Raw genomic sequence first — 15,397 nt, 5'->3', positions numbered from 1 at the left:
AAAACTCTATCCAGCAAGGCTATCGTTTGGAATAGAAGGAGATATAGCTTCCCAGACAAAAGCTAAGAGTTGGTGACCAGTAAACCAGCCGTGTGAAAAATATTAAAGGCTACTCTGAGTGGAAAGGAGAAACCAAAAGTGACAGGAGTAAAAATGAGTATTTCTGTAAAAAAATCAGTCAAGGAAGTCACAAAAAAAGATATAAAATATAGTAACATATACCTAAAATGTAGGGAAGAGAGGAGAAAAGAATGGATTCAAACTTTAATGACCATCAACTTAATGTAGGCTGCTATATGCAGAAGAGGTTATATACAAACCTATTGGTAACCATATGTCAAAAATCCCTAATAAACATGCAAAGAAAAAATAGAAGAAATCCAAACATAACACTAAAGAAAATTAGCAAAAGATGAAAGAGAAAGACAAGAAAGGATCAAAGAAGATTTCCAGAAACAACAAATCAAGTAATAAAATGGCAATAAATACATATCTATCAATAATTACTTTCAGTGTAAATGGACTAAACACTCCAATCAAAAGACAAAGGGTGTCAGAAGGGATGAAAAAGTTAGACCCACCTAAATACTCCCTACAAGAAATTCATTTTAGACCTAAAGACACCAGCAGATTGAAACTTAAGGGATGCAGAAATATTTATCATGCAAATGGTTGTCAAAGAAAACTAGAGTAGCAATACTTACATCAAAAAAACTAGACATTAAAACAAAGACAGTAACAAAAGACAAAGAAGGACACTATATAATAAGAAAGGGGACAATCCAACAAGAAGGTATAACAATTATAAATATTTAAGCAACTAACATGGGAGCATCCAAATACATAAAACAGTTACTAATAAACATAAAGGAACTAACTGATAATAATACAATAACAGTAGGGGACTTTAACACCCCACATACATCAACGGGCAGATCATGTACACAGAAAATCAACAAGGAAACAATGCCTCTGAATGACTCACTGGACCAAATGAACTTAACAGATATACTCAGAACATCACCTTCTAAAACAGCAGAATGCACATTCGTTTCGAGGGCACATGGAATATTCTCCAGAATACATCACGTATTAGGACACAAAACAGGCCTCACAAATTCAAGAAGATCAAAGTCATATCATGCACCTTGTCTGACCACAAAGCTATGAAACTAAAAGTCGACCACAGAAAAAATCTGGAAAGACCACAAATACATGGAGGTTAAACAACATGCCACTAAACAATGAATGGTCAACAAGAACAACAAAGAATAAATTTAAAAATACATGGAAAGAAATGAAAATACAATGGTCCACAATTTGGGGATGCAGGAGAAGCTGTTCTGAGAAGGTAGTTTATAGTAATACAGGCCTACCTCAAGAAGCAAGAAAAATCTCAAATAAACAACCTAATCTTACACCTAAAGGAGCTAGGAAGAGAACAACAAATGATGCTTTAAGCCAGCAGAAGGAAGGAAATAGAGAGGAAATAAATGTTAGAGAAATTAAAAAAAAAAACAGAACAGATCAATAAAACCAGGAGCTGGTTCTTTAAAAAATAATAAGAAAATTGATAAACCTCTAGCCAGACTCATCAAAAAGAAAAGAGAAAGTACCCAAAGAAATAAAATCACAAACGAGAGAGGAGAAATAACAACCAACACCACAGAACTACAAACGATTATAAAAGAAGATTATAAAAAACTACATGCCAACAAATTGGACAACCTAGAAGAAATGGATAAATTCTGAGACACAAATAAATTACAAAAATGAAAAAGAAATAGAAATTTTCAAAAGACTGATAATCAGCAAAGAAATTGAATCAGTAATCAAAAAAACTCTCAACAAACGAAAGTCTAGGGCCAGAGGGCTTCAAAGCCGAATTCTACCAAACATTTAAAGAAGGGTTAATACCTATTCTTCTCAAACTATTCCAAAAAAATAGAAAAGAAAAAAAACTTCCAAATTCTTTCTATGAGGACAGTATTACCTTGATACCAAAACCACATAAAGACACCGCCAAAAAAAGAGAACTACAGGCCAATATCTCTGATGAACACAGATGCAGAAATCCTCGATAATAGCTAGCAAACTGAATCTATGTGATTTTTTCCTGGGTTGCATAGGTGGTTCAATATTGGCTAATCAATGTGATACATCACATTAATAAAAAGAAAGGATAAGAACCACATAATCATTTCGATAGATGCAGAAAAAGCAACTGACAAAATATAAAATCCATTCAAGATAAAAACCCTCAACAAAGTAGGTTTAGAGGGAACATACCTCAACAGAAGAAAAGCCATATATGAAAAACCCACAGCTAATATCATCCTAAATAGGAAAACTGAGAGCTTTCCCTCTAAAGTCAGAAACAAGACAGGAATGTCCACTCTCACCAATTTTATTCAACATAGTACTGAAAATCCTAGCCACAGCAATCAGAAAACAAAAAGAAATAAAAGGCATCTACACTGTAAGGACGAAGTAAATACAACAATCCTAAATCTTTGGATTTAGCAATTCTAAGAGGGAGACTTATAGTAGAACAAGCCTACCTCAAGAAACAAGAAAAATGTCAAATAAATAATCTAACCATTTACCTAAAGGAACTAGAAAAAGAACAAACAAAGCCCAAAGTTAGTAGAAGAAAGGAAATAATAAAGATTAGTGCAGAAATAAATGAACTAGATACTTAAAAAACAAAAAAACAAAACAAAACAAAACAAAAACAAGAGAAAAAATCAATGAAACCAAGAGCTGGTTCTGTGAAAAGGTAAAACTGATAAACCTTTAGACAGATTCACAAAAAAAGAGAGAGAGAGAGAGAGAGAGAGGACACAAGTAAAATCCAAAATCAAATAGAAGTAACAATCAACACCACAGAAATACAAAGGATTATAACAGAATACTACAAACAAATTACATGCCAACAAAGAGCCTAGAAAAAATTCATAGAAACATATAAACTTTCAAAACTGAATCAGGAAGAAATAGAAAATCTGAACAGACCATTACTAGTAATGAAACTGAATCAGTAGTCAAAAAACTCCCAACAAACAGAAGTCCAGGACCAGATGTATTCACAGGTGAATTCCACCAAATATTTAAACAAGAGTTAATACCTATTCTCTTCCAACTATTCCCACAAATAGAGGGAAGGGAAACTTCCAAACACATTCAACAAAGTTATCGGTACCCTAATACCAAAACCAGAGACACTACAAAACAAAAACAACAACCAAAAAAGCAAAAAAAAACCCAAAAAAAACCCCACAGGCCGATATCTCTGATAAACATAGATGCAAAAATTCTCAAAGGAGTATTGGCAAGCCACACTGAACAACACATTAAAAGGATCATTCACCATAATCAAGTGGAATTTATTCTGGGATGCAAGGGTGGTTCAGTATTTGCAAATCAATCAACATCCACCACATCAATAAAACAATGGATAAAAACCATAAGAACATCTCAATAAAATGCAGAAAAAGCATTTGACAAAATTCAACATCTGTTCATCATTAAAAAAACTCTCAATAAAATGGATTTAGAGGGAACATACCTGAATATAATAAAAGCCATATATGACAAAGCTGAAGCTCACAAAATACTCAATGGTGAAAAACTGAGAGCTTTCCCTCTAAGATTAGGAACAAGATGAGAATGTCCACTCTCACCACTTTAATTCAACATAGTACCAGAAGTCCTAGCCACAGCAATCAGACAATAACAAAAAACTTTAAAGACATCCAAATTGGTAAGGAAGAAGTTAAATTGTCACTATTTATAGATGCCTAAAGACTCCACCAAAAGTAATAAATGAAATCAGTAAAGTTGCACAATACAAAATTAATCCCCAGAAATCAGTTGCATTTCTATACACTAAAGTAGCAGAAAGAAAAATTAAGAAAACAATTCCATTTACAATTGCACCAAAAAGAATAAAATATCTAGGAATAAACTTAACCAATGAGGTGAAAGACTGATACTCTGAAAACTATAAAACACTGATGAAAGAGACTGAGACAACACAAACAAATGTTAAGAAATACCTTGCTCATGGACTGGAAAAACTAATATGGTTATAATGCCCCTACTACCGAAAGCAATCCACAGATTCAATGCAATCCCTATCAAAACACCAGTATTATTTTTCACATAACTAGAACAGATAACCTTAAAATTTGTGTGTTAACTTCATAAGATCCTGAGTAGTCAAAGCAATCTTGAGAAAGAACAAAGCTGGAGGTATCAGAGTCCCAGATTTCAAAATATACTACTAAGCTGTAGAAATCAAAACTGGCACAGAAATAGACAATAACAGAATAGAAAGACCAGAAATAAATCCATGTTTTTACGGTCACTAATTAATCTACAACAAAGGAGGCAAGAATATACAATAAGGAAAAAGACATTCTCTTCAATAAATTGTTCTGGGAAAACTGGACCGCTATATACAAAAGAATGAAACTGGACCACTTTCTTACACCATACACAAAAATAAATTCAAGGTATACTAAAGACCTAAATAAAACCATAAAACTCCTAGAAAGAAACATAGCACAGTAATTTCTTTGACATTGGCCTTAGCAACATATTGATGGATAGGTCTCCTAAGGCAAGGAAAACAAAAGCAAAAATAAACTATTATAACTACATCAAAATAAAACCTCTACACAGTAAAGGATACCATCAATGTAACAAAAAGACAACCTAGTGAATAGAAGAAGATATCTGCAAATGATAGCATCTGATAAGGAGTTAGTATCTAAAATATATAAAGACCTTATAAAATTCTGATTAAAAATCTAATTTCTGATTTAAAATGGGCAGAGAACCTGAATAGAGACTTTAAAAAGAAGACAAATAATTGGCCAACAGATTTGAAAAGATGCTCAACATCAATAATCATCAAGAAAATGCAAATCAAAAACACATGAGGTATCACCTCATACAAGTCAAAATGGCTAGTATTTAAAAGACAAGAAATAACAAGTGTTGACAAGGATGTGGAGAAAAGGGAACCCTTGTGCGCTGTTGATGCAAATATAAACTGGTGCAGCCACTGTGGAAAACAGTACGGAGGTTCCTCAAAACATTAAAAATAGAAATACAGTCATTAAAAATAGAATCCAGTAATTCCACTACTGGGTATTTACCCAAATAAAACAAAAACGCTAATTAAAAGATATATGCAATAACCCTATGTTTATTGCAGCCTTATTTACAATAGCCAAGATATGGAAGAAACCGATGTGTCCACTGATGAATGAACAAAGTAGGTATAGTATATACAGATACAACGGGACATTACTCAACTATAGAAAGGAATAAGGTCTTGCCTTTGTGATGACGTGGATGGAGCTAGAAGGTATTATGTTACGTGAAATATGTCAGACAAAGACAAATGCCATGTGATTTCACTAATTTTTGATATCTAAAAACCAAAACAAATATACAAACAAAAACAGATTCTTAAATACAGAGAACAAACTAGTGATTGCCAGGTGGGTGGATGGGTGAAATAAAGGGGACTAAGAGGTACAAATTTGCAGCTATAAAACAATTAAGTCACAGGGATGAAAAGTACAGCATAGAGAATATAATCAATAATGTTGTAAGAATGTCTGATGGTGGCAGATGGTGACTACATTTACCACGGTAAGTAAGCACTGAGTAATGTATAGAATTGTTGACTCAGTATGTCGTACCCCTGAAACTAATAAAACACTGTATGTTAATTATATATCAATTACAAAATGTAAAAACAGAATCTACAATGAGATACCACTTCACACTCACTAGAAGAGCTTTAATCAATCAGACAAACAACAAGCATTGGCAAAGATGTGATGAAACTGGAACACCTATGCATCATTGGTGGGAATGCTAAATGATGCAACCACTTTGGAAAACTGTTTGTAAGTTCCTCAGAATGTTACACATAGAGTTACCAAATGACTCAGCAATTCCAACTAACACCTAGGTATATACCCAAGAGAAATGAAAATATATGTTCACACAAAGATATGTATATGAATGTCCACAGCAACATAATAGCCAAAATGTGAAAGCAACTCAAATGTCCATCAACTGATGAACAGATGATAAAATGTGTTATAACCATACAAGAACACTATTTGGCAATAAAAAGGAATGATCCACATTACAGTGTACATAAACCTTGAAAACACTGTTCTAAGTGAAAGAAGCCAGTCACAAAACACCATATATGGTATCATTCCATTCATATGCAATGTCCAGAGTGGGCAAATCTATAGAAACAGAAAATGGATTACCAGTTGCCTAGTGATGGGGTTTGGGAGGAAGGAAGAGGTAAGTAGGAGTAATGGGGAATGATTACTAATGAATGTGGGGTTTCTTCTAGGGGTGATGGAAATGTTTAAGAATGTATTATAGTGTTGGTTGCACAAATCTGTGAATATACTAAAAAAACATTAAACTAGATACTTTTTCTGAGGTACTGCTCTAGTCCCTTAGCCTAGAGCTGTGCACACAGTATATATTGGAATATGAGTTGAATGAATGGAATGCTTCTTTATTCTTTTTTGCGTATCTAAATTCTGGCCACCCCTCGGGACACCTGGGCGGCTCAGTCAGTTAAGTGTCTGCCTTTGGCTCAGGTCATGATATCAGGGTCCTAGGGTTGAGCCCCTCTCTGGGCTCCCTGTTCAGTGGGGAGTCTGCTTCACCTTCTCCCTCTGCCCCTCTCCTCCACTTGTACTCTCTTTCTCTCTCACGCGAATGTGTTCTCTAATAAACAAATAAACCTAACTAATTAATTAATTCTGGCCACCCTTCAAGGAAAAGTCCAAATTGCACTTGTGAAAAGCCGCCCCTGCTACTCTATCCTGAGTGAACAGTTTTTTTAAACTCATGACCTAGTAGCTCAGGCCAAGAATCTAAGAGTCAACCTTGATAATTCTCATTCTCTAACCCCTCAGTTCCAAATCTATGAACAAATCCTATCAGTTCTATCGTCTTTTTTTTTTTTAAGATTTTTTTTTTTTTGAGAGAGAGAGAAAAAGAAAACACATAAGCGCACGTGCCTGGGGCGGGGAGGGCAGAGGGAGAGACAGAATCTCAAGTACACTCACTGCTAAGCACAAAGCCAAGGTGGGACTCGATCCCACAACCCTGAGATCATATGTACAACACTGTGTGTCACACAGTAGACACTCAAAAGATATTTGCTATTATTATCTGTAAAAATCATTTGCCAACTAACCATGAGATGTTTATTTCCCTGTTTCCTATGATCCATTTAAGTAATTTTTTCCCCTTGGGGGACAGAGATCATGTCTTACATTCTTTATGTGCTCAAAAACCCCTAGTACAAACACTTGTACTGTCTGGTTCCCCCAAAAAATATCAAAGTATTTTACTTCGCAGATGGTAAATGTCTTTAGAATAATTTCCAGATATGTGGCAAATACTGGCTACGGTATTTCTTAAACAATAAATAACAACAGAGTTGGCATACTTACTTCTGGCATCTGTCTTATCCGACTCACTGAGACATAAATCATCCTTGGCATCAGTGCTTCCCTCAACACCATGCCTTAAAAAAAACTTTATATCATTTTCATCAATTTCATTCTTATCATCTATGTCATATTTCTGTAGCCCCTCTAATAGCTTTACAGCTGCTAAATGGGCAAACCTGTAGAAAAGAATCAGTAATTAATAAGATTCACAATCTTCTTCAAATTGAAACTGCAGTTTGCACTTAATTTAGCAAGTTATGCTCTCTACATTATGCCACCAACCCATTCACCAGTGAAGGAGCAAAACTGCACCTGAAGGTCAGTGACAGTTCAACATACCTCCAGCTCAAAGAGTTACTGGACACTAAGGACAAATGGGCATGTTAAAGGCTATTCCATAATTTTTTATTGGCAAAAATCCAACTGGGAGAAGAGACCCAAAATCAAAAGAATATGTGGGGTGCCCCCAGACAGAGCTGCTCAACTGAACAGAATGCCCAGAACCACCCTACTTGTTACCTATATTTACTATCTTTTTTGATGGCCTAATTTAGATTTTAGAAATAGTTCTGGTTCCAATTTTAGGGCTAAACTATACCTCTAGGCCTTTAATTTTCATCCTTCCTCAACCCAAAAACTTGGCATGGCATGAAATTTAATGAAAAAATAGTGACTTTTCCGTCCACGTTTTCTATTTTCTTTGATCTTTCCCACATCTCTATGAAACTTCCAGTAATACACCCTTGGTTTGGGAGCTGATGTTGTGATTGCATGTAATCTGCATAGTTTTCTTGCAGTCTTACTAAATGAAATGTTTAATGTTTTCTCTTATAACATGGAGAACTACTCAAACACAAAATCTCAAATCCTATTTTTTCCACATACTTATATAACCACATGCACACAAATATCCTTACCTTTCACTAGGTACTACACATAATTAAAGATACAGTAACAAACAGTAAGTTTCAAGGTCAAAAGAATTCATTATCTCTACTACTAGGTTAAAATTAACAGCTATCATTTACTGAGTACTTGCTTTATGCCAGATTCATAGTGTTTCTGTAACACTACACACACACCTAGCATTTTGATGCATGAATTATAAAAATTCTAATATAGTGGAATCTCATTGTGCAAATTTTAATTTCCATTTTCCTAATGAAAATGATTTTGAGCACTTTTTTCATATACTTATTTGCCATTTGTATATTTTCCTTTGGTGAATGAACAATATCAAATGCTGGAAAGATAAGAAACAAAAGAAACTCTCATCCGCTGGTGAGAATGCAAACTGGCATGGTCCCTTTCAAAGGCACTATGGCAATTTCTTATAAAGTTAAACATAATCTTAGCATATGACCCAGCAATCCTACTCCTAAGTATTTACCCAAGTGAACTGAAAACTTAGGTCACACAAAAACCTGTACATGAATGTTTACAGCAGCTTTATGCATAATTACCAAAAAAATGGATATAATCAATATATCTTTGACAGGTTAGTGGATTATCAACCTATGGAATACTATGGAATTCTACAGCCAATGGAATACTACTCAGCTATAAGAAAGAAATGAACTACCAATACATATGAAAGAATCTCATATATAGTTATGCTGACTGAAGGAAGCCAGATATATAAATATGTACTGTACAACTCCATTTACACAAAACTATAGGAAATGCAAACTAATCTACAGTGACAGCAAATCAGCATTTGCTTGGGGAAGGGGAAGTGGGGAGCAGTGGGAGGGAGAGAGATTATAAAGAAGGCACAAGGAGACTTTTAAGGATGATGGATATGTTCACTATCTTGATGGCGGTAATGGTTTCATCGGTATGTACATGTCAGAATTCATCAGTTTGTACTGTACAAATATGTGTACTTTGTCATATGCCAATTAAGCCTTGATAAAGCTGTTTTCCAAAATAAAAATAAAGTGAGTTGATAATGATCTTAGGTATATGGTACCTAAAACCATGCTCCAAGCCTTCAAAGAAATCCCTCAAAATTGTAAAGAGCACGAATTCATAAAAATTGCAGAGCAATTCAATGCATGATTAGCATCCTGTTGGGCCTCATTTGCAACTTTTAGCCCACATTCCTACTTAAGATTCAAGCAGTTCTGGACCACATAAAATTCCTTAAACACACAAGGTACAATCTTACAACTCTTCCTCCTTCAAGAATCAGCATAAATGTTTCCTCCAAAAAAAAAAAATTTTCCTGACCTTTATGTAAATTCAGTCTCCCTTCAGTTTTCCTCCTAACTCTTACCATCATCTCTATTAACATTTTTCCCCCAAAACTTTCAAAATAGGAAGACCTAGGAACTTTTACTCCCATGTTCTTATTGCATCTTATATATAACATGTAATATGTTACAATGATTATAATAATAACAATTATGTATGTACAGTGTTTCTTTACAAGATTGTAAACTTGAGGACAAGGGCTGTGTTTTTTCACCTTTGTAATCCTAACACAAACCACAGCAGTAGGGACACACCAAGTATATAGAAAGTTGAATGACAAACAACAAATGAACAAATGGGTGGACTAAATTTTCCTTAAGGACCCAACCTGAGTGGGGGGGGGGGGGGGATGCTCAATAATAAGTGTTATAGTTAATTCAAATGTAAATATTAAAATTTGTTTCAAAACCTATGTGACTCCTTTTGATTATTCCTTTTAATCACACAGCATATCTCAATAGGTACGGGCATTTGGGTGACATAATTCTTTTCTGTACCACTGTTCTAAGTATTGTAGAATGTTTAGCATTCCTGGACCTGACCTCACTATATATTAGTGATGGTCTCCAGTCACTGTGACACTCCTCCACACATTTCCAAATTCCCCTCCCCACTCAAGAAAGGGGACAATACTACTTCCCAGTAAAAAATCATTACTTAGTGAGAAAAGCTGGTATATCATCAAATGTCAATTCAGCTTGAAAATCATCATTCCATCAGCACTTGACGGAGTCCTATAATTCCATTAAATCCTAAGAGTTTTTTGAGTGAAAGAGAATATACACAAAACTTTAGAAACAAAAGAAAGAAGTAAAGCAGACAGGGATACCTCTTAGCCACATCGCTGGGTTTCTCCCCTGCTTTGTTGGTAATATTGCTGTCTGCTCCCATTTTAATTATCCACTGCAAACACTCTATGTGGCCTTGCCCAGCAGCTGTTTAAAAAAAACACACACACAAAAAGTTACTGCTATTAGTAACAATTGTTTGATATCTCGGACAGTACCATTAGAGAGTATTTTCACAAATACTGATCCTTGTAATAACCAACAAAAGTTGGGGAGATGTTATTCTTTGTTCATTTATGTATTCATTAGACAAACATTTCTTCAAAAATCTACTGTGCTCAGCCCTTATACGGAGGACTTCACATACAGATATAAAAGTTGAAGCTCAAAGAGGTTATTTATTTAACATTACAGAGCATGCAAGTAATGGATTTGAAATGATAATCTAGGTTTTCCCAATCCTTATCCAGAGTTCATCTGCTGCTATCTATAGCTCCTGACAAATCTTGCATATGATATGGCCAGAATATGAGCACAATCCAATTGCAGGGCCACACACTGACTTCGAAAATCTTGTGCCATCTTACAGAAACAGGTTATTCTTCTGATTCTCACAACTCAAAATGTACAGGCCCCTTACTAATTACCTGAGCTGTTTACCACCTTTTTCTAAATCTTGTCCTTAACACACACACTCAGAATTAATTTTCACCTCCACAACTCTGTTTATGTGTCTTCTCACCTAGTGCCCAGTAGTCAATTCTATGTTCATCTAAATTCTATCCATCCTTCTAGATTCATCTGAAGACTCAGGGAAACTGGGGGGGTGGGGGAGATGAACATAATAGACTTAAAAGATCTGACTTTAGGTCTACTAACCAGTGAGACTGGAGTACAGGACAGAACTTAGAAAGTGGCAGGCACATAAAGACCCTCAAAAAATGTCTATAAAGTTGATGAATGAACAAGTGAATGAGAATATTAAGAAAATGTCAGCCTTGCTCTTACCAGCTGTGTAAACTCAGTCAAGAAAACTCATCCCTCTAGACCTCAATTTCCTCATCTCTTAGAGATGATTTCATATTTAGAAGGAGGGTACACTGCTGCTTCATAAAATTACAATAAGAATTAAATGTGATGACAGTTTTACACCCTGTTAAGCATCATACAGACATAAGGTATTATTTCTGAATTCCCACGAACACTTCTTTAATAATTTAACACTGACCAACTTCTTCTGTTCCTCAGTTTCTACTTCTGAATTCCTACTGCATGTATTTTAAGAACCAAATACTTTTTGCCATTAATTACATCCTGCCTTCTACAAATCTCTACTTGTTCACAGTTTAAGGATGTAGCTCCTTAACAGTAGGGTTTGGATCTTGTAGGGTGCAGACATATGATTGTGCTAATATAAGTGCCTCTGTAAAATGAATCAAAGACAAGGAACTTTGGGTATGGCTCTAGTACCTCAAAAAGTGAATCCACCTCCAATACTGGCAAACAGAGAAAAGAGGACACAAAGTCAGATACAATGACAAAGTAAGAACTCTTCTGCCCTTCTCTAGTTCACTCAGAGTCATCTGCCAAACTCAGAGTTGACCCTTGAAAATTCGGCGCTTTCTTGCTCTCTCCTATAACAAATCCAAAACCAGTTAATAAGGAACAGTACAAGATTTCCCAGACCTCACTTTAGGCAAAAACAGCAACATATTCCATCTTTAAGAGTTACAAAATGGTATTTTTGAATCATGGATAATTGTTTTATAAGATAGAATGAGGTTTTGTTTTTCTTAAGAATTTATTTATTTATTTGACAGAGAGAGAGACAGCCAGCAAGAGAGGGCACACAAGCAGGGCAATGGTAGAGGAAGAAGCAGGCTCCCAGCAGAGCAGGGAGCCTGATGTGGGGCTCGATCCCAGGACCCTGGAATCACGCCCTGAGCCAAAGGCAGACGCTTAATGACTGAGCCACCCAGGCGCCCCAAGATAGAATGAGTTTAACCCAACATTTCCATTTTATTACACAGGTAATGTTTACAAAGAGGGAGAGGGGAGGCTAAGTAATTTCTCTAAAATGAAATACAATAAAAAGATTTTTACCCAAGATCCTTATTGTATATTGGTTAGGATATGTTGATTAATTTGATCAATGTATTATAAGAGAACAGATAAAATTATGCTGTGGCTAGAAAGTTTTAAGAAATCATTTGAAAGGAGCCTGGTTGGCTCAGTTGGTTGGGCATCTGCCTTCGGCCCAGGTCGTGATCCAGGGGTCTTGGGACTGAGCCCCACATGAGGCTCCCTGCTCGGCATGGGGTCTGCCTCTCCCCCTCCTTCCCACTCATGCTCTCTCTATCTCTCTCTCTCAAATAAATAAATAATAAATTTTTTAAAAAATCATTTGAAATACTTATGTCTTAGCAAATGAAAGAAAGGAGCAGTCATGGGGATTTAACAATCATTAAATGACTAAGAAGAATACTTCAAAAATAAACACCAAAACTTATTTACTGAATCAAAATCAAAATTAAAGAAAAAGAAGCAGAGAGATTAAAAAATGTGGAAAATGTGAATTAAGTTTTAAGGAGACATCAACTTTTATTTACCCAATTTGGATACAAACTAAACATAGATTATCGCCAGGAAAGGCAAATGTACACAAAATGTCCCTTCCCCCACTTGTAGTCACTTATCACCCCTCATCACACCCCCTGATCCACCCCTGGCACTAGGAGTCCTCAATGGACAAACTGAAAAGACGAGGGGTGAAGGGCAAACACTTTGGGTTCCTCAATTTCACCCTCCCATCTCACCACAATGGCTGCATCCCAAACACCCTATTGTTATGTATCAAGCCTTTAGACCCTACTTCCAGATCCCTCATTTTAATCTTAGTTCCAGTGGTGAAGAAATGACTGAGAAAGGCTGAAAACCAGCCATCAGTGAAATTTAATCCTTCCTGTGAAGATGCATTATAAGCACCATGATCACATCTATCTTTTGCTTCAGTGTCTGAATGATACCCCACATATACATTAGTAATAAAAAGTGGTTATATCCAGGATATGAAATGGGGCCTTTGCTCCAGGGCACCACATTTAAAAATATATATACATAAACCCAGTGCACATTTTAAGTTTCCTCCCCATTCACAAATCCCATGGTGAAGAGCTAAACCCCTAGATAGCCAGCTAAGATGGAGGAGTGAGATTTTCCAAGTCTAGGAGAGAGTGTTTGCCAAAATAGGAACTTCTGTATGGGAGAAACCCCCTTTGCATTCCCCTTCTTCTTATTCTACCTAACCTCTTTCTTATAAAACTACTGGTACACAAGATGTTTAGATTCTATACTAGATTCATTATGAAGTAAACCAACTTTAACAATTAAACTAAGAACCTAACCAACAGGAACATAATCTGTCATTGGGACCATTAGAAGTTATTTATAAAATAAAATATAATTCAAACACATGACTGCATTAACTACCCTACTATCTTTTTACTCTCTCTCTCTCTCTTTTTTGTTTAAGGGTTAAGTAATCTCTATGCCCAAGATGGGGCTAGAACTCATGACCCCAACATCAAGAGTCACATGATCTACTGACTGAGCTTGCCAGGTGCCCCTTTAACATTTTTATAAGAATTACCTTCCATTACATTATGAAATAACTTATAATATCACAAATGAAGCAGAATGGGAATTTCAGATGCATTGGGTTAAAGATTTGGTTTTTGATTTTATAAATAAAAGGAAGACTGGCAAGAATAAATCCTAGAGTACATACTCCCTATAAGGAGTTGACAATTTGATTAAAAAACCTAGTCTGATTAAAGTCTGATTAAAAAACCTAAAAGCTAATTAATATTTTAGAATTCCACATAGAAGGAAGGAGAGAAAGCAGAGAAAAGTGGCAGACATCTTGAAAATGGGTTTAAATCTAATGTTCATTGATATTTCTATGAAAGTAAAAACATCTTTGCAGACTACAAAAAAGAAGAAAAGTCTGCTATACCTTTTTTTTTCAAATTCTGCCATACCTTTTTCATGCTTTAGCAAGAATTAATAGATCATTTTTAGTCCAAAGAAAATATTAGTACTAAGAAACTTCTCCAGCAGTGAATTTCATATCTTAACATGTCGATGTCTCAAGAAAATTTCCACTGGAATTACCCTAAATGTGATAGTGAATTTCTGGCATCATAAAAGGAGTATCACAATTGAATTGAAAATTAAGTACTCTGTGTAGCATATAAGGTAAACTGATATCCCCCAGGGTAGTAGGAAAAGTTTTACATTTTCACGTGTTTCTAAGGGATAATTATTTTAAAAGGTAAGTAATTTCAATTCAACAGTAATTGTGTTAGAACTGAAAATAAAGCAAGAATCATAACTCACCTTTATGCATAGGAGTTGATCCATTATTATCCCGTTCATTAATATTGATTACTCCATCTTCTATTAGTTTCTTAAGCATTTCCAAATCACCCTTAAAGGCAGCCACATGACCCGGAAATGCTAAGGCTATGAAAAAAATTCATCATTTCAGTAAACACATGAGTTCATTCCTTTTCCCTTCCTTAAGCAGTCACATATTTCAGATTTCAATATTAACTCAATTATGACAATGTTATACTGGAATTAGTTCAACTGATGCAATGACAAGTAATAAAAAGAGAATCATAAAATGAGATTATTATTAATTGTGTAGCCCTTTCTCCCCACAGGATTTCAAACATGCCAGGAATAGTACTGTACCAGAATTATTCTTAGCCATATTCCATTCTTTCCTCAGACCAACACAAAACACAAGAAGATGGTCATTTTCAACCCTTTGTA

The 15,397-nt window shown here is 35.3% G+C and overlaps 1 protein-coding gene across 1 annotated transcript in view; it reads right to left on the bottom strand.

Moving 5' to 3' along the window:
• Nucleotides 1-15,397, bottom strand: part of ANKRD42 (ankyrin repeat domain 42) — a 78,755-nt gene that overhangs the window by 29,138 nt on the left and 34,220 nt on the right. Inside the window, exons 8-10 of the mRNA XM_087868529.1 lie at nucleotides 14,957-15,082; nucleotides 10,600-10,705; nucleotides 7,515-7,690 (exon numbers count right to left, since the gene is read on the bottom strand). Coding sequence (XP_087724655.1) covers nucleotides 7,515-7,690; nucleotides 10,600-10,705; nucleotides 14,957-15,082 — 408 coding nt within the window. The remainder of the gene's footprint in view (nucleotides 1-7,514; nucleotides 7,691-10,599; nucleotides 10,706-14,956; nucleotides 15,083-15,397) is intronic.

The sequence above is a fragment of the Ursus americanus genome, chromosome 16, assembly GCF_024610735.1.
Source record: "Ursus americanus isolate L20-20 chromosome 16, mUrsAme1.1.p, whole genome shotgun sequence".
Lineage (NCBI taxonomy): Eukaryota > Metazoa > Chordata > Mammalia > Carnivora > Ursidae > Ursus > Ursus americanus.
Note: the sequence above shows the minus strand (reverse complement) of the source record. Positions and strands in the feature narration are given on the sequence as shown.